Source organism: Peromyscus maniculatus, chromosome 2 (genome assembly GCF_049852395.1).
Source record: "Peromyscus maniculatus bairdii isolate BWxNUB_F1_BW_parent chromosome 2, HU_Pman_BW_mat_3.1, whole genome shotgun sequence".
Taxonomy (NCBI): domain Eukaryota; kingdom Metazoa; phylum Chordata; class Mammalia; order Rodentia; family Cricetidae; genus Peromyscus; species Peromyscus maniculatus.
Window position 1 is genome coordinate 39,054,108 of NC_134853.1, and position 21,940 is coordinate 39,076,047.

The 21,940-nt window shown below is 38.9% G+C and overlaps 1 protein-coding gene across 3 annotated transcripts in view; it reads right to left on the reverse strand.

Moving 5' to 3' along the window:
* Rp1 (RP1 axonemal microtubule associated) overlaps window positions 1-21,940 on the reverse strand; it is a 378,321-nt gene that overhangs the window by 70,509 nt on the left and 285,872 nt on the right. For all 3 annotated transcript variants that reach the window (XM_076563965.1, XM_076563966.1, XM_076563964.1), the window contains 2 exons: window positions 14,313-14,371; window positions 13,946-13,990 (listed from right to left, as the gene is read on the reverse strand). In XM_076563965.1, coding sequence (XP_076420080.1) covers window positions 13,946-13,990; window positions 14,313-14,371 — 104 coding nt within the window. The remainder of the gene's footprint in view (window positions 1-13,945; window positions 13,991-14,312; window positions 14,372-21,940) is intronic.

Here is a 21,940-nt window from a genome sequence, read left to right on the forward strand (position 1 = left end):
GCCATCATCCTCTTTGAAGTAATTGGTGCTGCCAAGAGCAGAAATGTCTCATTGTCATGAAAAATATTAGGTAGCTGGGCAGTGGTGGTGCACGCCTTTTAATCCCAGCACTCAGGAAGCAGAGCCAGGCAGATCTCTGTGAGTTCGAGGCCAGCCTGGTCTACTAAGCCAGATCCAGGAATGGCAAAAAGCTACACAGAGAAACCCTGTCTCGGAAAAACCAAAAAAAAAAAAAAAAGAAAAAAAAAAAAAAGAAAAGCAAAAAGAAAAGAAAAAGAAAAAGAAAGAAAAATATTAGGTTAACAAAACATTTTAAATGCCATATTCTGCAGGTCTTTGAAGTATTTGAAGTATTCAAAGTCCATCTAGTTGAAATATATCTTTGTATACCTAAAAAACCTAACTAATATGGTTAAAATTTGAGTGTTATTGATGACTAACTAATGATCTGTATCTTTTAATTATATATTACATTTTTAAATGAGCTGCATAAATATAATATCTTAAGCAAGGGTAGAAATATTCATACATTATAACAAATTAACTTCAAATTTGTATCAGTAAACCAGAATCCACATCAATGTAAAATATGTAAGATTAATAGTTGTTTGTTATTAAAGTAGATTCAATAATTACCCTTTATCCTATCATTTCTATATCATATATTTCTTCTTTTAGAAAGAGATTAAGACAAATAACAATTTGTAACCAAATATCTTAAACAAAGACAAATATCCATAATCCATTTTGGGGGAATGTGGACATAGTCTTCTACTTCCAGTTAATTGGGGGTCCTGGTAATCTTATGGGGATTCTGAGAAAATTTAGGATTAAGGTCAAGTCCTGATTGGAGTATTCTGTGAGGGTAGATCATCTCAGCCAGTCACCTTGAAGTTATTCTGGATGCAGAACTCAAAGGAAACTGCAACAGAGGCATTTTGAGATGCTGGATCACCAAGGCCATTTGTTTTCATTAGTGTCTGTTCCCTCATTCTGAAAATATATAAATTTTTAAAGGTAACATATATATCTGCATTAATATGAATATAAACTGTGTATTTTACATAAGCCAGCTGAAGATATTTTTTTGTTTCATTTTTGGGAAGTAAAATATATGTTACTTGTCTTGTAGTTATTTTAGGTTTATTTTTTCATGTGTGAAGTCAGGATTTCAGATCTTCCTTGATCAAATGTGATCATTTTTAACTTTGAATGAATCCATAACTTCTCAATTACTGCAGAAACAAAAACATAACTTCTCCCCCAACATGGCATATCTTTTGATTTAAATTTTGATGCCAAGATATTTTTAAAATATTTAAGTTGGTTTAATCCAGCAGCTTTTATAATCAAATGTTTCATAGCAGTAAAAAAAAATATTTTTTTCCCAGAGCTGAGAACGGAACCCAGGGCCTTGCACTTGCTAGGCAAGCACTCTACCACTGAGCTAAATCTCCAACCCCAGCAGTCAAAAATTTTGATGACAACATAATAATACACACAATCCAGACATTTGTGCATTTTCCATCCTCATGTGGCCCATTTTTTATATCATTTTATTTCCCTTTCTAAGAATTTTATTTTATTATTTTAAATCCATATTTTAATTTAAGGCTGTACTATATTTTTCTCTCAAGCCTACACATATCTTTTGAATATACCATGACCTCTCTAGAGGCCTTTCTCTATGAATCTTTAACCCTTTGTCTAACAGAGCAAAAACCTTAAACCATCCCACAGTGCACGGCCAGGGCTAGTGCTGATAGCTTAGGCCCACAGGCACCAGCTGGGAGAAGCCTCTCTGTAACATGGCCCCTGTGAGAGGCTTTGGAAGCCCATCACATGGCATGCATCATGCAGTTGGCAGCTGTGGCAGGCCACAAGAATAAATTATAGAGATTCATCTGTGTATTAAAGCTATACTTTGACCGGCCAAGGGTCTGTCAAAGGCAAGCCATTCATTATGAATATTTGGTGCTATCCAGCTTTTAATATTTCAGCTGTCTTCTGCTATGAAATTTTTGCATGCCCAAATATTCCCAGACCATTTGGCAAACAGTTCAGCTCCTCAGACCTGCTGAACTTCTAGATAATTAACTCCCTCGCCCCCAGCCTAGGAGACAGGCAGGCAGTCTATAGCTTTGTTTCTTGTGCTAATGAAGCTCAGATCATCCTCTTGCCTTGAGGCCTAGTGGCTCTCCAGAGCAAATGACTGAGAACAAAAGAGGCTGTTACATATCAAGGTGGAAAGTAGAGTGGAGCAACATTCCTGAGGAGGCAGAGAACCCTGTGGCCAGGGGAAAAGCAACAGGCATTTTTCTGTAAAGGAGATAGAATAACAGGACCAGGGAGGGAAGAACACAGAGGTTTTTGTAGATGGTAAGGCAGAACTCTTGTAGAGTTCATCAGAGACTGGAGTAGAGAACAAGAAGAGATGGAGGGCAAAAAAAAAATAGAGGACAAAGATGAGGCGTGAAGCATAAGATCTTAGTTGTTAGCAGTGTTGGTTAAGCGGCTGCCCTTGTGGCTGGTGGCCGGCAGCGGCCATGCCAACAGATGTGGTGGCGGAAGAATCACGAGCTAAGGCTACCTTTCTAAAGTTTTATTGGGAGAGGGAGAGAGAGAGAGAGAGAGAGAGAGAGAGAGAGAGAGAGAGAGAGAGAGAGAGAGAGAGAGAGAGAGAGGAAGAGGAGAGAGAGAGAGAGAGAATATGGAAGGAGAGCGTGCTGAAAGAGCACAGAGAGGGCACACCTGCCTTTTAGGCTGGGACACCATCTCAGGCTGGTGATGTAATTAAGGACATAATCCTTACAAGTAGGACTATGAGATGACAGTAAATGAGGGGACAAAAAAGAACTGTCAGGACAGAACTGAAGCTATGTAGACAGGATTTCATCCCAGAGAAATAAAGTAGATGGACAAAGAGCTTAGTGTATCTAGATTTATTCCTGCCCTGAATGCCTGATGGAGCTGTGGCTGTATAGATAAAATTTTGTCTTAGTGGAATAAAGTTAACAGACTTAAGAGCATAGTGTAGGTAGATTTTTTTCCCTCAGATACCCCATGCCAGATGGAGTATATTCCCCGGACTCTGGGCAATCCATAGGCAGCCAGCTCCAATTTCACAGGCATGAAAGACCAGGGAGCCCAGTGTGGCTCTGTTTCTGCACATTAGAACCTTTTTAAAGCCTTCTCAGGTGTTATGTGGATATATGTATTAGCCTCACGTTGGGCACCAAACGTAAACAGAGGCTTTTTTATATCCCACCTGGTCTGGCACCCATTTTCAAAGAACTATTCAGAGGTTTATATTACTTATAAATGTTTGGCTGATGGCTCAGGGTATTATTACTTAGCTCTTACATTTAAATTAACCCATTTCTAATAATCTAAGTATTACCAAATGGCCATGCTGTTACCAGTCTGCTGGCATGTTGTTCCTTCGGTGGCTGGATGGCATCTCCCAGACTCCATCCTTCTTTTCCTGTATCTCTGCTTGGATTTCCCACCTGACTCTATCCTGCCTTGCCATAGGCCAAAGCAGCTTTATTTATCAATCAATGAGAGCAACACATATTCACATTGTACAGAAGGACAATTTGCATCACATCTGATACTGTGTGGATGGCCAGAACCATAGGCTTACCTGCCCATAGACCTGGAATAGAACCAAATATGACTGACAAAAAAAAATCAATAAAATGATTCTTAATGATGTTCAAGTATATTCATGGATCAGTGCCTATCCCATTGTCATCAGAGAGGCAACATCCAGCAACTTATGGGAACAGATGGAGAGACCCACACCTAAACATTAGGCAAATCCAGGAGAACCCCATAGAAGAGGGGGAAGAAGATTCAAGGAACCACAGGGGTCAAAGACACTATGAGAATGCAACCTACAGAATCAACTAAGCAGGGTTCGTAGAGACTCCCAGAGACTGAACTAACAATCACAGATTCAGTGTGGATCTGAGCTAGGTCCTCTTCATATATATTATGGCTGTGTAGCTTGGTGTTGAATTTCTAAGAGTAGGGGTTGGGTATCTCTGATAAGTTTGCCTATACTTTGGGCTCTTTTTCTCCTACTGTGTTGCCTTGTCTAGCCTTGATATGAAGGTTTGTGCCTATCTTTATTGTAATTTGTTATGCCATATTCAGTTGATATCCCTGGGAGCCCTGTCTTTTTTTTTTTTTAAGGGAAACAGAATGGGGTGGATCTGTGGGAGAGAGGAGGTGGTGGGGGCTGAGGAGTGGAGGTGAGGGAAGCTTCTGTCAGGATGTAACATATGTAAAGAGTAAAAATTTTAAAGAGAAAGTAAAAAGAAATTCTCTCAACTAACATGTCACTTACTCTCATACGATTTTCATACCATAAATTAGTGCCTTTGCAAAAGTATAAAACTACTAATGCTTTTCTTAAAATCATGTCAAGAAATATTAAATATTTTAATAAATTAATATTGAGATTATTCTTTACAATTTTTAATTAAATAAGAGAAAAACATAAACAATGATAGTACCACACAAACTAAGGCCTCTGACAAATCCACTTTTGTATGATAAAAAAGTAATCTTAACAAGGCTATTAATTATCTAATAACCAAAAAAGACACAAAAATAGTTCATTTTAATCAGAAGTATAGTTAATGAAACATCTCTAAGCAAGTCCTAGACAAATACCTTCATTCTCTCAGTGGCACAGAGTCAATACTGTGGCTTAAACTGCTGTATTAGTTGAGGGTCTCCTTGTTGTGACAAAGCACATGGCAGAAGGAACTTAGACAGTAAGGGTTTATTTGGGCTTTAATAGTCCATGACAGTGAGAAAGGCATGAAGGAACTCATGACAGTTGGGAGAGTGTAGCTGGGATCCCTCACATCTCTCTGAGACAGGAAGCAGAAAGCTGGGGCCAAAAGCACAACCCATCCCACCAGTGATCTACCCTTCTAGGTATGCCTCCACATCCTAAATATTCTATGACCTAAAAGAGCACAAGTAGGTGGAACAAAATGTCCTTATATGGAAGACTGCAGGGAACATTTCACATCCAATCTGTAATAACCCTACCCTGGTCCCCATGAGGCATTTGCTGCAACTTCAAAAGTTTCCATAGTCTTAACAGTGCTAATTTTATTCAAAAAGCCAGTTTGTTCTGAGGCTCAGCCACTTTCTTAACTATGAGCCTGTAAAAATGTTCTAAAATTTAAAAGACAAAACAAGGTACATACTTCTAATTTAAAATGACACTGACTAAACAGAGATGAAGAGAGAAACCTTGAGAAAGGACTGGAACCAAACAAGATGTAAATCCAGTAAGGCCAACAACAAACTTAACAACAACAAAGCCAAACAGCTCCTCACCCAATGTCCATAGCTCACATGGCAGCAGCACTTGGGCTCTAAACCATTTGGCAAGGCCTGACCCTACAACCTTGCTCAGCAGAGCATGTGGACTATATTCTGTCAACTTCACTCAATGCCATCCTTGGCAGCTCATCCATGTTCTCAGGATCTCCAATATCCTGAGTCCTTCACTGAAACTTGGGACATCAAATTCACAGCTTCGTGACAACATACATAAGAGCTCTGTGCAGGAAATTCAGTTTTTCTACAGACTACTTTCAGTAGTTTTTTTGTAAAAGACTGGTGCAAGCTCTGTGACCTTTAGATCATGAATTCTTCATAGCTACATAACCAGGACTGCATTGATGATACCAAGCCTTCCACCAGCATGGGATGTACAAGGACCCCTTGGACCCATAGCTGTTTTGGCTTCTCAATGTTCGCATGGTTTCATCTGAACTGGGGAGAATATTTCCTTAGGTGGCAGTCTACTCAGTGTTCTATTGTTGTACAGGGACACCATGACCAAGGCAACTCTTATAAAAGAAAGCATTTGATTGGAGCTTGTTTGCAGTCTCAGAGGCTTAGTCCATTATCATCATGTCAGGGAGCAATGGTAGCACAGAGTCAGGCACTGGAGCAGTAGCTAAGAGCTTTACATCCGGATCCACAGGCAGAAAGACAGAGAAAGATACATTTGGACCTGGTATGGGCTTTTAAGACTTCAAGGCCTAGCCCTAGTGACACACCTCTTCCAATGAGGCCACACTTCATAGTATTTCCTAAACAGTTCACCAACAGGGGACCAAACATGCAAATACATGAGCCTATGGGGACCATTCTCATTCAAACCACACAATGGTCTTTTTATATATGAGTGCAGAGATTCTGACTTCCCAAGTACTATCTTTTCAGGCGTTCTCCTTCAAATGAATGTGCAATTTTATACCTTGGAGGCATCAACAGGTCGGGTAGAGCCATCAAGTCACCTTTCCTGTCTCCCAGTAAAAAGTGTAGTATTTCTGTTTCACAGCTACTTTCATTTTCTCTTTATCTACCTTGTCGACACCTGCCCTGTGTGGCACTTCAGAAGCCAACAAATATCTTTCCGTACCAAATGGTACATTTTTATAATGTCCTGTTCCATATTTTGGTGTGTTTTCACTATGAACTTGGATAAATGGAGTGAGTAATAACTATGCCAAGGTTTGAGCACTTGGATGTCTTGAAATACCCTTGTATCAGGCTTTTAATTTTGGGCAACCAACCAGCACTGAAATCATGACACAGAGACCGATTATTTGTTTTGAACACATGGCCTAACTAAGGTGTGTTGCTGGCTAACTCTTTTAACTTAGATTAGCCTGTTTCTCTTTAGCTGTCTTTTGCCTTGGGGCTTTTTACGTTCTTTCCTTTTGTAAATTTTACTTTCACTGCTTCTCATGTCTGCTGGCTGGTGGTGCCTGCCTGGCTTCTTACCCCAGGCATGTCCCGCTCTTTGTCTCCTCTTCTTCTGCTTCCATTCTTCTCTAGCCTAGATATTTCCTCCTATGTATTATCTTTGCCTGCCAGCCCCACCTATCCTTTCTCTGCCTAGCTATCGGCTATTCAGCTCTTTATTAGACCCATCAGGTGCCTTAGGCAGGCAAGGTGAAACAAATGCAACACATGTTTACATAATTAAACATATACAGCATAAACAAATGTAATACATTGTTCCATCACTAAACAAATGCAGCACAAATAAATGTAACATACCATTTCACAGTTAAAGTAATATTCTACAGCATAAACAAATGTAACACCTTTTCCCAGTTAAAATAATATGCCACAACATTTCCTCAACAAAGCAAATTAGTCCATAAATTCATCCTAGTTCAAATGTTCAGGACATGGACAGAATGTAGTCAGATGCTTTGCCATAATCTGCTATGAATAGCATATACTCTAATTTCTAAAAGAATCCCTGTTCCCTACCTGAAACCTCATGACGTTGGCCTTTACTGTCCCTGTTTCCATCCTGTCCTTTTATACTGCCACCAGAATGACCTATTAAGCTCTGATTACAGCATTATAGGGTTCCTTTACTCCACAGCTAGGAAGTTTTCTATATTCTTCCCTCAAACCCATTCTGAAACTTATGAACAAATGGTCAGGTTTATCACTCCAATTACCCTATTCCTTGGTACCTTTTCTATACCAGCTATAGTCCAAGTTTGCTTTACTATTTCTGTGATAAACACCATGGCTAAATGCAACTTGGAGCAAAAAGTGTTTATTTTAACTTTCAAGCTCCAGATCATAATTCATCTCTGAAGGAAGTGAGACGGGAACTCAAGACAAGAACTTGGAGCAGATATCATGGTGGAATATCACTTACTGGTTTGCTATCAGACTCTAATTCATCTACCTTTTTTTATATGGCACAGATCCACTCTCTTAGGACTGTATCACATAGGCTGCACCCTTCTACATCAACTAGCAATCAAGAAATTTCCCCCACAAACAAGTCCATAGGCCAATCTGATAGAGGCAGTTGATGGGGGAATGTCTTTCTGTATGCTGAGAATATGTGTTGCTTTGATTGGTTGATAAATAAAGTTTTGGCCTATGGCAAGGTAGCTTAGAGGCAGGTGTGAAATTCAAGGAGAGAGAAAGAGGAAGAAGGCTGAGATACATACCAGTGACCTGCCACCAGAAGAAGCAAGATGTAAAGGTACCAATAAGCCACGAGCCATGTGGCAAAGTACAGATTTATAGAAATGGGTTAATTTAAGATATAAGAACTAGATAACAAGAAGCCTGCCATGGCCATACTTTAAAAATAATAATATAAGCTTCTGTGTGTTTACTTGGGTCTGAGCATCTGTAGGACTGACAGGTGAGAGAGATTTATCCTGACCACAGGCCAGGCAGAACACGGCAAAACTTTCAGCTACAGGCAGTTCTTTAACCAAGTTTCCCTCTTCCCAGGTGACTTTCAGTTTATGTCAAGTTGACAAGCTGAAGCAAACGATGACAATTATTGTCTGTCTTTGAAACAAAATCATCTGATAAAGTAACCTAAAGCAGTTCATCATGGTGAAGAAGGTGTGGGAGAGTTCACAGTAGCAGGAGAATATAGTTGGGATTCCTTTTATCAGTGGATCAGGAGGCAGTGAGCATGGGCCAGAAACAGGGCTGGGCTTTAACACTCAGTGACTGTTTGCTAGTGAGCCACTTCCTTCACCTGGGACCATATCATCTATAGGTTTCACAGCCTCCAAAAAAGCACCCTGGGGTCCAGGTCTTCAAATAAATGAACCTATAGGATACATTTCACATTCAAATCATAATAATCATTGACAAAATGCTTTCAACATTTTAGCCATAAGTATAATCTTCTGTTTAAAATTATTGCTTTTTATTATTCATATATGCTCTCTAATTTTTAGAAATAAAGCACATACTTTCTATTTAGAATGCCATTTCAAGCCTTATTATTTAGAGATTATAATTTGTTGCAGATGTTTTAAGTCCCCTTAAGATTACTAAAAGTTCCCAGAACATTGATGAAATTTAGCCTACAGTATATGCATGTAAAATATTTTTCTTATAAAATCATAAAAAATAAAATATAATCTGAAATGCAATTTCTAATATAAGTAAATTTAAATGTTAGTCTTAATGAAATCTTTGTCTTTCAGTGGGAAACCTTATGAATGTAATCTTAAGGAATGTCATAATATCAGCATGAATCCTACTTAGTTCCAAATTATTGAATAACACACACATAGTCTTTAAGATATAGAAATTTATTAACCTGTTATGCATACTAATAGTTGGAATTTATCCATCTTATCAAGATGCACTTTAAAATATAAGCATATTTTTTAACATAATTTCAGGTTAATCTGAAAAGAATCTGACAGAAAAACCTAGTAAAAAAGGACTTGCACAGAAAACATTTAAGCCAATATAAAAGCACAATTAACAAAAATTTATAGAAATTTATTACTTCACAAAGTGGGTAAGATGATAGGTTAGAAGCTTCCTAAGCATGATCTATAAATGAGAACAGTCAGAGTAAAGAAATCTAGAGGTTTCCAGCAGAACAAATGGTAGAAAGCATAGGAAAACATTAAATTGCTAGGACAAAGATATAGAAAATTAATATAAGGAAGTAGAAAATAATCCCCAGGTCCAGATTAAATGTAAGAGAATAAAGTAAGCCAGCATCTCTCCTTGCTGGTGGCCATGTCAGAGGAGCAGCGGGTGGCAATTGAAGTTCAAGGTGTCAGCCCACCGGAAGGAAAATCTCTGATGGGTGAATTTTGATTAGGCAAGGCCTGGTAACCACAGACCATGGAATGCCTTTTGCTTCTGCTGTGCCTTTACATGTTTGCCACTGCCATCTTCCTCTGGTGTTGGGCATGGTGTGAATGGGTGTGGGGAGATCCCCACTGCCTGTAATGTAGTGTGTTTATCTCATTGAAATATCCCGTTCTACTGAGCATTTTTACCTGTGGGTTATTATGAAGATGATTTCTTCCTAAGCTGTACTGTCTAAATGATATTAATAATGTTAATTTAAATAGAGTTTTGATGATTAAAAATATAAACAAGGAAGTATCACACTACTACAACACGTGAGTTTCTATTGAGAAGCTATATAGACTGTGGCTTAGGTTAATGATTAAGAAAAAAATTGAGTCCCAGTTAGCCAAGTTAGCTTAAATTTTTTAAATCTTAATGCTGGGAAATGTGTTCATGGGTTTTGGAGTACATGATAGCTGAAACAAAACTTTGAAAATAACTTAAAATTAGACTAAGATGTTTTTGAGAAATAGCTTTGAGGTTAAAAAAATCCAAGAGATAATATAAAGTTTTATAAAGGCATGTAGCTTAACTCATTAAAGTCAGGAAACAAGAACAAGTCAGAAAATAAAATAAAAAAAAAGCTGATGCACTTTTCTTGCTAGGATTGGTTGACGACCAAAGGTTTGTGCCCATTTTTTCCCTCAATCTCCTAATATAAGAAACTATTGATGAGTGGGCATGCACCCCAAGGATTTAAAGTAGAGATGACTGATTCTTTTTCATACATAAAAGTTTAGATTTGTGATTCCTTTAAGATTCCTTATAAGATTACCTTTCAAGTAATAAAGTAATTGGCCCTTTCTTTGTAACTGCAAAATGCATCCTGCCAGTGAATAGTTTCCTTGCCAACACAGTTAATCTATAACAAGTTGCTTGGGTATGAACAAACATGGTTCCTTGGGATAATTTGTTTTTTTACCTGTAATATGTAAAATGTTTAATCATGTAAGGGATATGGAAAACATGCTGTTTTTTAATGATTGTTTTGTATTCATTGCAATCATTCACTTGAAAAGTGGAATGTAATTACATTGTAATTTTTATATTGCCTGAAAGATTTTGCTGGGGTATATAAGCTATAAGGGAAAGAATAGAGATAGAGTTAGAGAGAGTTAAAATGGTCTAGAAGGAAAACACCAAATATGAAAGTTAGAAGGAAAACATCAAGAATGAGAGAGTTAAAATTATATAGAAGAAACATATTAGGAATGAGAGAGTTAGAAAGAAAACATCAAGAATGAGAGAAGGAAATCACCAGGAATATAAAGAATAGGGAATGCAAAAGAAGAATAAAGAAAAGGTCTGAAGGAAACCATCAAGAGAATGTGTGTGTGTGTGTGTGTGTGTGTGTGTGTGTGTGTGTGTGTGTGTGTGTGTCTTTTTCTTTAACCCCCTCAGATAGAAAAGTCTAGTATGTGCTGATGCCATGGATTCCTTTTGAGACCTGGGCTGTCAGGGCTGGTACCCTAGGCAGCAATACCTGACATCAGACTGCCACTGCTAACAGCAAGATAACCCTGCAAGTATCCCACAAGTATCACAGCCTTATCCAGTAGGGAAATTTGGTGTGATAGTTACTCCCCCTGCATAGCAGGTCATAGTTTTAAGTTGACTGCGTCACTACTGATACACTGGAGTTCTGCATCCAAGTTCCATCTTAAAGAATGGTCTATTGCTTGAGATTGGTTAACTCTAGAAACTTGAGAACAAAGGACAATTGCAAGGCAGTAAGCACAGGACACCTTGCCATAATGCCTATGTGGAAATGGCTGACAGAAGTAGTCATGAAAATGGTTAGGGTGGGCTGAGACATTCCCAGAAGTTTTCAGTGATAATGAGCTCCAGTAAGGGACATGGTCATTGGTGGCTTTATGCTGTGTTGTAAATAGTAAGCTCCATCTCCTCATGCTTACAGTAGAGGCTGACGCCTCTGAGCCCACTGTCAATAATACCTCAGCACCCAGAACTGTGCCCCTATTACAAAGGATTTATTGTTGGATGAGAACAAGAGCCTTGAGCCCTGTATCCATGTAGTATTCAATGTTTCCTATATGTAAAAGCTGTGGACTGAGGCTGTGGAACAAGTGGGTCAAGAAATGAGTGCCACTATGGAGAGAGAGAGAGAGAGAGAGAGAGAGAGAGAGAGAGAGAGAGAGAGAGAGAGAACAGCCAAAAGATGACATTTAACCTGTGAGCTAGCCAGCCCCCAGGTTATATATAGGTAGTTTTGATGCTGTTATTTTATGAACTAGTTTATACTGGATATTGATACTGGAATGGATACTAAGGATTAAGCACACAAGGAAAAGCTGCAGAGACAGTTGTCAAATATAGCCAAAAGAGATTCTCATCCTAACAGATGCACAGACTGCATGTTAAAAAGGTGAACAAGAGATAGGAGCAAACAAGGCAACATGACCTTGCCAAAAATGCACAGTGTAGATGTAACCAACAGTCTTATTAAATAAGAAACACAGAACCAATGTAAAAGAGAAAGCCGAGAGGTCAGAGCTCAGAGCTAAAATCTCACCCTTCCTCCTGCGGTGTCCCAGCTTCCCGAAAGAGAGCTATATCCTGTCTGTCTGTCTTTTTATAGTATTTTGTTCTGCCTTCTCATTGGTTATAAACCCAAACACGTGACTGCCTCGTCACTGTCTGTGTGTACAGCCCCTCAGGTCTTAAAGGCATATGTCTCCAATTTCAGTACAATTAGAATACCGCCACAACACAGTTCATCAATAACCAAATCCAGTGATACCGAAATGACTGAAATGTCAGACCATAAAATAAGATTTCTAGTTTGAAAATCATCCCTGACCTCAAAGAGAATTAAAACAGGTAGTCTCATCAATAAAAGGTGGTGGATAAATCGATATCCACATTTTGAAAAATGAACTTATGTCCCTTTCTCTGACCCTATAAAAAGTCAGTTCAAAATGGATCAAAGTCATTAATGCAAGACTTAAAACTGTGAGGCTACTAAAGAAAAACATTTGAAGATATAGGCCTAGAAAAAGACTTTCTGAAAATCAAGAGTACAAATCCTAGAAAATAATATCAAGAATTGACAAATGAGATTGCATGAAATTATAAAACTTCTGTACAGCAAAAGAAGAATTACTAATTTGAAACTTACATAGTGTGAGAAAATCATTGCAGCATTCATGTGTCAGAGCATTAATATCCAGAGTCTATATAGAAGTTTAAAATTTAAGTGCTGAAAGAACACTTACCTCTTTCAATGAATGAGCAAATGAACTCAGCAGAAAGTTTTCAAATTATGGAGTACAAGTGACTAATTAATACATGAAAAAAGTTTCAACATACTTAGCTATAAAGTAAAGGCAAATCCGATTGTACCATCATCCTATTCCACTCCACTCAGAATGGCTATCAACAACAACAACACAACCAAAAAACAATTTGGCAAGGGTGTGTATAAATGGAACCCTATATATTCTTAGTGTAAATATGAATTAGCTAATCACTTATGGAGATTCCTCAAAAACTAAAAATAGAAGCAGCATAAGATTTTGCTATTCCAGTATTAAGTATGTACCCAAATGAAACAGTCAGCATAAAACTGAGATACTTGAGCACCCTATTTCCATGTAGCACTATTCATGAGAGCTGAGTCATAAAATTAGCCTAGAATTAAGAAAATGTGGTATGTGTACACAATGGGGATTTATTAAGCTGTAAGGAAGAATAAAATTATATAATTTACAGGAAAATTGTTGGAAGGAGAGGCGATCATATTAAGTGAAAGGGTCTGATTCAGAAAGATAAATTCTGCTTGTTTTTTTCATATACAGAATCTACATCAGAAAAAGAAAGAATTGGGGAGAAAGACATGAATGTAGAAGGGGGCACTTGGGGGAGGGCAAAGCAGAAGTAACTACAGACAAAAGAATGTAAGAGATAAAAATAATCAAGAATGTCATGATGAAATCAAGCATTTTTTATAGATAATGCATACTAAAATATTTTAGATAGAAAAGAAAAAACATAAAAAGCCATTTTGGAAGTGTTTGTTTCTTGTGTATATTTGTTAATGATAGGAGGGGTTAAAGTTGTTCATGTCAGCTTTTTAAAATACATCAAATTTTATGGGTTTTTTTCTTGAACTCAAAGTATTTTTAATCAAATGTTTAGACTCAATATATTATAAAAATGTTCAAGGCAGGAAATATCAAAGGATTATGCTAGATGATTAGGAGATAAAAAATGCAACATTTACCATTTGCTTCCTCTTGTATTTTAGGTGGATGATTTATTTGCATTTCTGCAAAAGTAAAAGTGAAGTAAAGTTAATATTAAATCTGTTTGATTACATTATAAGTGAGAGAAACAACAACAAATAGGGTGAGTTCGAACAGTGAGAAATCCTTCAGCTGATTCCTAGCACTGTATGGGGGTGCATAAAACATCACCAAGACACACTTCCACATGTTTGTATTTCCTCTGTACGGAACATTGGAATATCTGTCCATGTCACACTAGCAACGGGGACATTCTGGGACAATTGGGAGGTCATCTTCCATGATGTCCAGTTGTAACAAAAGCCTCTTGTGCCTTCTTCTACTGCCAGTTTTCTTAATCCTCACCTTGACAATAAAGTTCAATTTCTGAATGCATTGAACCTTGAGACATGAAGGGAATCCATCTGAAGAAAATTTAAAACAGAAGAAAGAAAAGGAAAAGAAAATTTATCTTCTTGGTTTTCATAATGAGTTGAATTTGCTTCATTTCTGTACATTCAAAGATAATAATAAAAATTGCTTTTTAAAAAAAATAGCCAAGCCAAATCCAACATATTACATCCTCATTTTTAGGTTTCAAACCCAGGACAAATGGTTGAAGTGCCTATTAATCCATCAAAACAGACTCTGGCCACCAGGTTCTTCTGTAGCTAGAGTTTTCCTGCTTTGCCCACAGTCAGGACAAATCTTTGTCACTTGCCAGTCCCACAGCCGCTCAGACCCAACCAAGTAAACACAGAGACTTATATTGCTTACAAACTGTATGGCCGTGGCAGGCTTCTTGCTAACTGTTCTTATAGCTTAAATTGATCCATTTCCATAAATCTATACCTTGCCACGTGGCTGGTGGCTTACCAGTGTCTTCACATGCTGCTGGTCATGGCGGCGGCTGCAGTGTCTCTCTGCCTCAGCCTTCTGCTTCCCAGAATTCTCCTCTCTCCTTGTCCCACCTACTTCCTGCCTGGCCACTGGCCAATCAGTGTTTTATTTGACATACAGTCCATCCCACAGCATTCTTCTACCATCACTAAGTTTCTACCTGTTACAGGACCCTCCTGGCTGGCATACCCCAACTCTACACTGAACTTTCCAGCCCAGGTATTGGGCTAAGTTTTCCTCTCCCAGCTCCTCTGGTCCCTATTTAATTCAGTCATTTTGGCTATGCCAATCTCTTGGCCCAGACCACCCCCTCTTGGTGGTGGCTCCTTTCCTCTCTCCCCTTTCCTCATATGACCCAGCTCAGGGTCATGTTCACTCTGGACTCTCCTAGATGTCTCTGTCTCTGCCTGTGCTCTCCCTTTTATTTACAATAAACATACTCTTCCACCATACAAAGAAGTCATTTCCTCCCTTTTTTATTTCTCTTCTTCATTTATCTAGTGCTGAGACCCCAGGAGTGGCACAAACGACTTCCCTCACAGAACCAAGCTGCTGGTTTGACTCATTGAAGGTATGTAGGGATTGTTTGTCCTGCTGTTTCCATCCATCCATCAAATCTGATCCCAGATTATAGAGTCTGTCTACTCAGCTACTTCTCCCTTTCACATACTCTAACCACTACTCCTTTTGTTTACGCCATGAGTATCTCTCTGGCTCCTTGAGCCTTTTATACCCTCCCAAGGCACACACCTGGGCACTCGTCTTACATCTCTGGCTCTGGCCTACTACACCCATCTGGGTATCTCTACTAAAGGCACATAGGGTCTCAGCTAACTTTCTCCCCCCCACCCCCCCCACCCCCCCACCCCCAGGGACTGCTGTCCTGCCTGCAGCTCCTTCCTAAGGTTGAGCCTGTACATTGCAGGTGTTCTTTCCCTCCCCTGGGAGGTGCCTGCTAAGTTTCACGGCTTCCTCAAGCCCTTCTGGGCCTCTAAGACCTTGCCCCTCCTCTCCTTCAGCTCCCTTCTAGAAATCATGCAGCTTCTCTATGCCCTGATCACCTTTATGACATTGGAAATTCCCCTGTGGTGGAGTTAATTCTGGGAACCTTACTCCATTTCTTCTTGAACTCAATTCCTCCCTTGAACTAAGAGATTTAATAAAATCTTACTGAAAACAGCTTGGCTTCAGTACAGATCAATGGCCAAAGATGGCACATTTGAGTTCCAAATTCTTGCAGATTGTAAGAACTTCTGCCACTGCACAAATAAATGATCCCAAAATCTCTTCTATCTAAATTTTCTTGGCTCTACACTTCCTGTACCTCCCACTCTTAAAAATCTTCTATCCCTACAATTTCTCTGCACTCTGTTCTTTAAAAAAAAAAAATCTCTTAAGACTATGCTACAAACTCTGTCTCAGGATTTGTAAATTTATTGGGTATGGTTTTTAAAAATCTATAAAAATCTGTAACAAAATCAGGCTTTAAACTTATAACTAAAGACTTATAATTAAAAAGTCTGTACAAAGGTATTCATAATTTGCTACACCTTACTATATATTTGATCCAACTCATATTTAGAATATACTGTATTTTAAATAATAGCCACATGACTGGCAGCCAACTTTACTAAGGATAAAGAATATATGTCATGTGACTTCAACATCTGAAAAGGACCACATGGAATAAAGCTGCAGTTATAAACTTCTTAGTCTTAATGACCTCTCTGTTTATCATTATGTCTCCTTTTTAGACTAAGGAGACAACAACACATCTCCAAAATATCTTGGATTAGGATGGTTTTTATGATTAAATATAATCAAAGTTTATAAATTCCCAAGGTTATAGACATCTACTTAAATAAACAAAAGCTGACTAAAGATGCATGTGTAACTAGTTATGTCTTTGCCAACTGTGCTCAACACAAAGCTTCTAAAAAAATTTAAATAAGGAACAACATAGGTATGTTTAATAAATAAGATTTATAAATTCCTAAGATGAACTCAGTTTAACAATAACTGATTTAAAGATATTCATCTAGCTTCTTTGTCTTTGCTAACTTTATTAAGCTTTAGTTATTTGAATAAACTGAGTCACACAAGAAACTATGATATTCTACAATGGTACACTATAAAAGTATCAGTAAAGTTCCCAGTCATTCTTTGGACTGTGTTTATGGTTTCAAGGTTTGTTTTGATGCTAAAGGATCTTCAACTAAAGCTTCAACTCAAATTTTTAAGGCTCAAACTTAACAAAAATAAATTTTGTAAAATGGCAGGAGAGAGGCCTTGGCGAGTTGTAGCCAAGGTGCCCACAGCAGGTAAGACTAAGAGATTATGCCAAGCAGAAGGAGAGAGAGAGAGAGAGAGAGAGAGAGAGAGAGAGAGAGAGAGAGAGAGAGAGAGAGAGAGAGAGAGAGCATGTAGACAGCACTCACATGGAGAGTTTTGGTGGGGGGAAGGGAGAAAGGGAAGCGAAGGAGAGAAGAGGTAGAAGAAGAGAGGAGAGGAGGAAATGGGAAAGGGGGAAGAGAGGAGAAACAGATGCAGTCTCATGGGAAGAGATAGGGAGAGAAAGAAAGGTAGGCAGAGCCCACATCTTAAAGTGGGCTCAGCAAATGTACAAATGGTCTATGTAGGATGACTAGGACCCTGAGTAGGCCAAGGTACTGCCTGCTTACTAGCTAGGTCCCCAAGGGACCAGTCAGGTAATATCTAAATGCTAACAATAAAGCTATCAAACCCTAATCTTATAAAAGCTATTAACTTGTAAAGTGTTATGTAATTCATTAAATGGCAAGCTTTATTTAGTCTCTTGTATGTGTTTTCAAGGTTAAGTGGAAAACAAGTAATTCACTCAAATATTCTTAATAAATTCAAACTCTTAGAGATCTGCTGGACATGACTTTTAAAATGTTTAATAAAAGAGTTTCCCATAATAGACAGAACTGCTCACTCCTAGCAGGAACCCCTCAAGTCTCCAAATAAGATAGATAGGGCACCAGCTACTCCTCCTGTGTTGTGGTAAAGCTGCTAACCACTGGTTAAGGAACTGGCCCATGCCACATCTGCTGTGAGGGCCCTACATAAACTGTGGATGCTTCTGGGTTGACTGCTACACTTTGGTCAAAGTAAGGTCAGTTTCCCCAAGTTCCTTCTCCACATGAAAACCTCTAACAGCCGAAGGCCATGCTGCTCTGTGTGACAGCTGACGATTAAATGCTGTCCTGCATGATAGCTGGATACCCACCACTGCCCCCAGTGAAGCTATTGAGACCATGGGAGCCTAGGACACCTATCTTGGTTGTGGGCACATCTCTGTAATTTAACTGATACATAGGACATTTGCATTATATTTCCAGCTATAATTTATCCTTCTCAGATCTGTGATGGTGTTAATGACTAGGCTAAGTGTAGCTTTGTTAATTTAGCAACACCAAGCATACCACCTTTTCCCCCAAGGATACAGTTATTTTTTCTTCATATGTAAAAACCGGGCCTCAGCCCTTACTTTCCTAAAGTTACTAGGTCTCTAGCTGGGAAGGTCAGTTTACCTTGCTACCAGACCCTGAAAAGTGATAAATTCACAGATGCTTTTAACCTAAAATCATACTTGGTTTCCTAAGCTTTTAGTATGACTCAAAGGAATGAAGTCTACTGCCTTGTCTACAATGTGGATTCCAGTATAGATTACAAACAGTAAAAATAATAACATATCTAAATCTTGTATCTCTGTTTATGAACTCAAAAAATTCTCATAAGCTTCAGGGAATCAATCTACCCCCTACAGGCCAGATGGGCTCCAGGCGATCACTCCTGAATTTCTCTACCTGTCTATTCTTGAGGGTAGCCCCCCTGGTCTTGGGACTCACCTCCCCCAACTACCAGGACCTAGGGCCTGAAAGTTTTAAAGGTATACCTAAGATTAAAATTTTCCCCTAAACTTCTCAATTTTACCTTCTCTAATATATATATATATATATATTAGAGAATCCAGCAGATTTCCAATCAACTAAAGACTGAAAATTGCTCCAAATTCACCAGGCCCAAGTTTTTCTAACCAGCCTGAGCCTCTGCATCCTGGATGAGTCTAGACCTAGTATCTGCAAGAGTCCCACAAACTGTTCCAAAGTTCCCTGCACTTCTCTAGTCCCAGATGGTCCCACAGAGCCTGGACAGTTAAAGGAACAGCCTGCTCTGCCTGGCCTTGGCCAGCATTCCAGCCTTTTGTATCTCTAATAACAACAATGTCAGCAGGAAGCAGTCATAGAAAAGACTACATCATCCCTCATTATTTATTTATTATTTAAAAAAGGTGGGATGTTAGGTCTCAAACCCAGGACAAAAAGCTAACTGAGGTATCCATTAACATATCAAAACAGTCTCTCAGCCACCAGGTTTTTCCACCATCCCTATTACAGGGTCCTCCTGGCTGACATGCCCTACCCTCTACCCATGAACTCTCCAGCCCAGGGCTGGGCTTCCCTCCCCCAGCTCCTCTGGCCCCTATATAACTCAACCATTTTGGCTATGCCAGTCTCTTGGCCCAGGCCACACCTTTTTTCTCCAATAACCTTTCCCCTTCACCATACCTAGGAGCATTTAAGTCCTTCCTTTTTTATTTCTTTTTTTTTTTTTTTTTTTTTTTTTTTTTTTACTCATCATTGTGGCTATATTGTAGCTATAGCTTGTAGAATAAAATGCACCTGTGCTGGACTCATCAGCCTCAATCACCAGCTTCCAGTGAAAGTGGCAGGAGCTGTAGCAAGCTGCACTGGACTAAACTAGAACCCTAAGAAAATGTGACCCGCTCGCTGCCTGAGGGAAACTTTTCACAGAAAAATTAGACTTCACATTTTAACCTTTCCTTTGGGGAATTCTGCCTTGCTATCATATGCCTTGATATAGAATCTTTTCCTTGATGTCTGAATTATATTACCTTAAAATACATTGAAAATATAACCACTTTGGAGAATGTGCATAAGATAATAATTGTTAGCAGCTACCCCAAATCAACCAAACTTCTGTCTGTATCACAAGTTTCCTGTTGAAAAAAAAAAAAAACAACACACACAAACACAATAAAAATAAAACCATCAAAACAGGACTGACCTGGCCCAGCAGGTCATTCTTCAGTGTCAGGATCCTAAGGGAGAGGACCAGGATATCAGAAATAAAGAAGATAGAAAAGTTGGGCTCAGAAGGTCTTTCATGAGCTCTGTCTAATGCCAAGCAAGCTTATTAAGAATCATAGCTTCTTATATAAAGTTTGCAGTGGGGAAATGAGACAGCAGAAAACTATCATACCAGGGACAAAGTCAGCAGGAAGCTAGTGAAACAATGTCGAACAAAGAGAACTGGATATCTCATGTGCCACAGACAGGGCACTGATAATCAGTTAGAAGGAAAGAATTGGTTTTTCAGGATCCAAAGATGCAGCTCACTCAAGGCCCTAGCCCCAGGCCATTACTGGCTCAGCCAAACATGTTTTTGATTTTAGACAAGGAACTGAATTTCTCCACACACCAGGGCCTCCAGGAAGACATGGATCAACCTGGATACCAACCTGGACTTAAAAAATGAACTTTCCTTTACTGATTTGTGCCCTCTTGCAGCTTAGTTTTGTTGACTAAATGATCTGCCTCATTCATAGAACTGTTGTCAAGCTGGAATGAAGAAGCTATAAAAAAATTTTATGTATTACTAAGTAGTACATGTAGGGTCCAGTAATATAGGAATAAGATAGTAATATAGGAATAAGACAGGAATTTAGGAATAAGCTTAAGGGATGGAACTGAGAGCCATCAGCTTGGCCAGCAAAAAGGAATCAACCTTTGACTGGGTCCTTCTGTGTTTTATGATGGGCAGCTCTGTCAACAACCCAAATATTAGTTTTCTTTTATTTAAGATTGCCCTTTGTAATTAGCTATTCTTTGATAACCCCCTAGCACTCATTACCAAAAAATAGTTAACTTTTAATCAGTTCTATGTGACAACCTTGTTATTTTTTTGTGGAGGCACAATTATTCAATAAGCGGCACTGTTTACCCTGAGAGAAAAGCCACGAGGCATGACAAAACCCACTATAAGAATTTATTAGGAGAAGGAACAGAGGGGAATGTGCTTAGGCCTATGGAGATTGTGTAGGGAGAGAGAGAGGGGAAGAAGAGGAAGAGGGGCAAGGAGTCTGTGACCTGCTTTGTATGGATTCCCCCCAACATGCACATATGGGCTTACATAGCTATGCCACGCATGTGCATAGATTATGTGATCACCCTATGGACAAATTACGTGACCATGCAGCAGATTAAGTAGGACATAAGATCCCAGGATGACTAAGCCTCCTGCTTGGCTACTAGACAGCACATGTCTGGTCATGTAGCTGGGGGAGTGGCCAGTGGCCAGGAATTCCAACAAACCTGCTTTGCATTGTTTCCTATTCCCCCCACTGTGGGAGCCCAGCTATGTCAGGAGAAGTTGCGGGTTTGGGCAAACATCAATTAGCTGAGTCATGAAGGGCTGGAGGGATATACAAATATTGTTTAGCTAAAACCTTGTTAATGGAAAATTGTAAAAACCTAAAAACAATTTGTCTCTAAAATTTTAACTTCAAAATTGCAAAAATTCCTTTGTCCATGTCTAATGCTTGCTATAAATAGGAGCTCATAACCCCTGTCCAACTGCCAAAACCTCAGAATCCTGAATACTGGCTGTAGTCTCAGCTAGTTGATAAGCTTTTGTGCCCTGAGGTGATATTTCCATTCTTTCATTGGCCTTTTATTTATGTATTTATGTATTTATTTATTTATTTATTTGGTTGGTTGTTTGTTTGTTTGCAATAAAATCTGCTTCTGATTTAATAGACTTTGGTGGTCTGTCCCCCATTATTACATGACCCCAGACCCAACAGTGCAGCAATGTTATCATTGTACCCCAAAACCAATTATTGCTACTCTGTTTCCAAATGTACATCCATTCTTCCTATCCACCTGTCTACTCAATAAAGCCCTAAAGAAAGTCTCATCTGTGTGCCAGACAATTTGATAAATTCTGGGGCTATAAATAAGAGCAGCAAGAATATGGATTCTGACCTG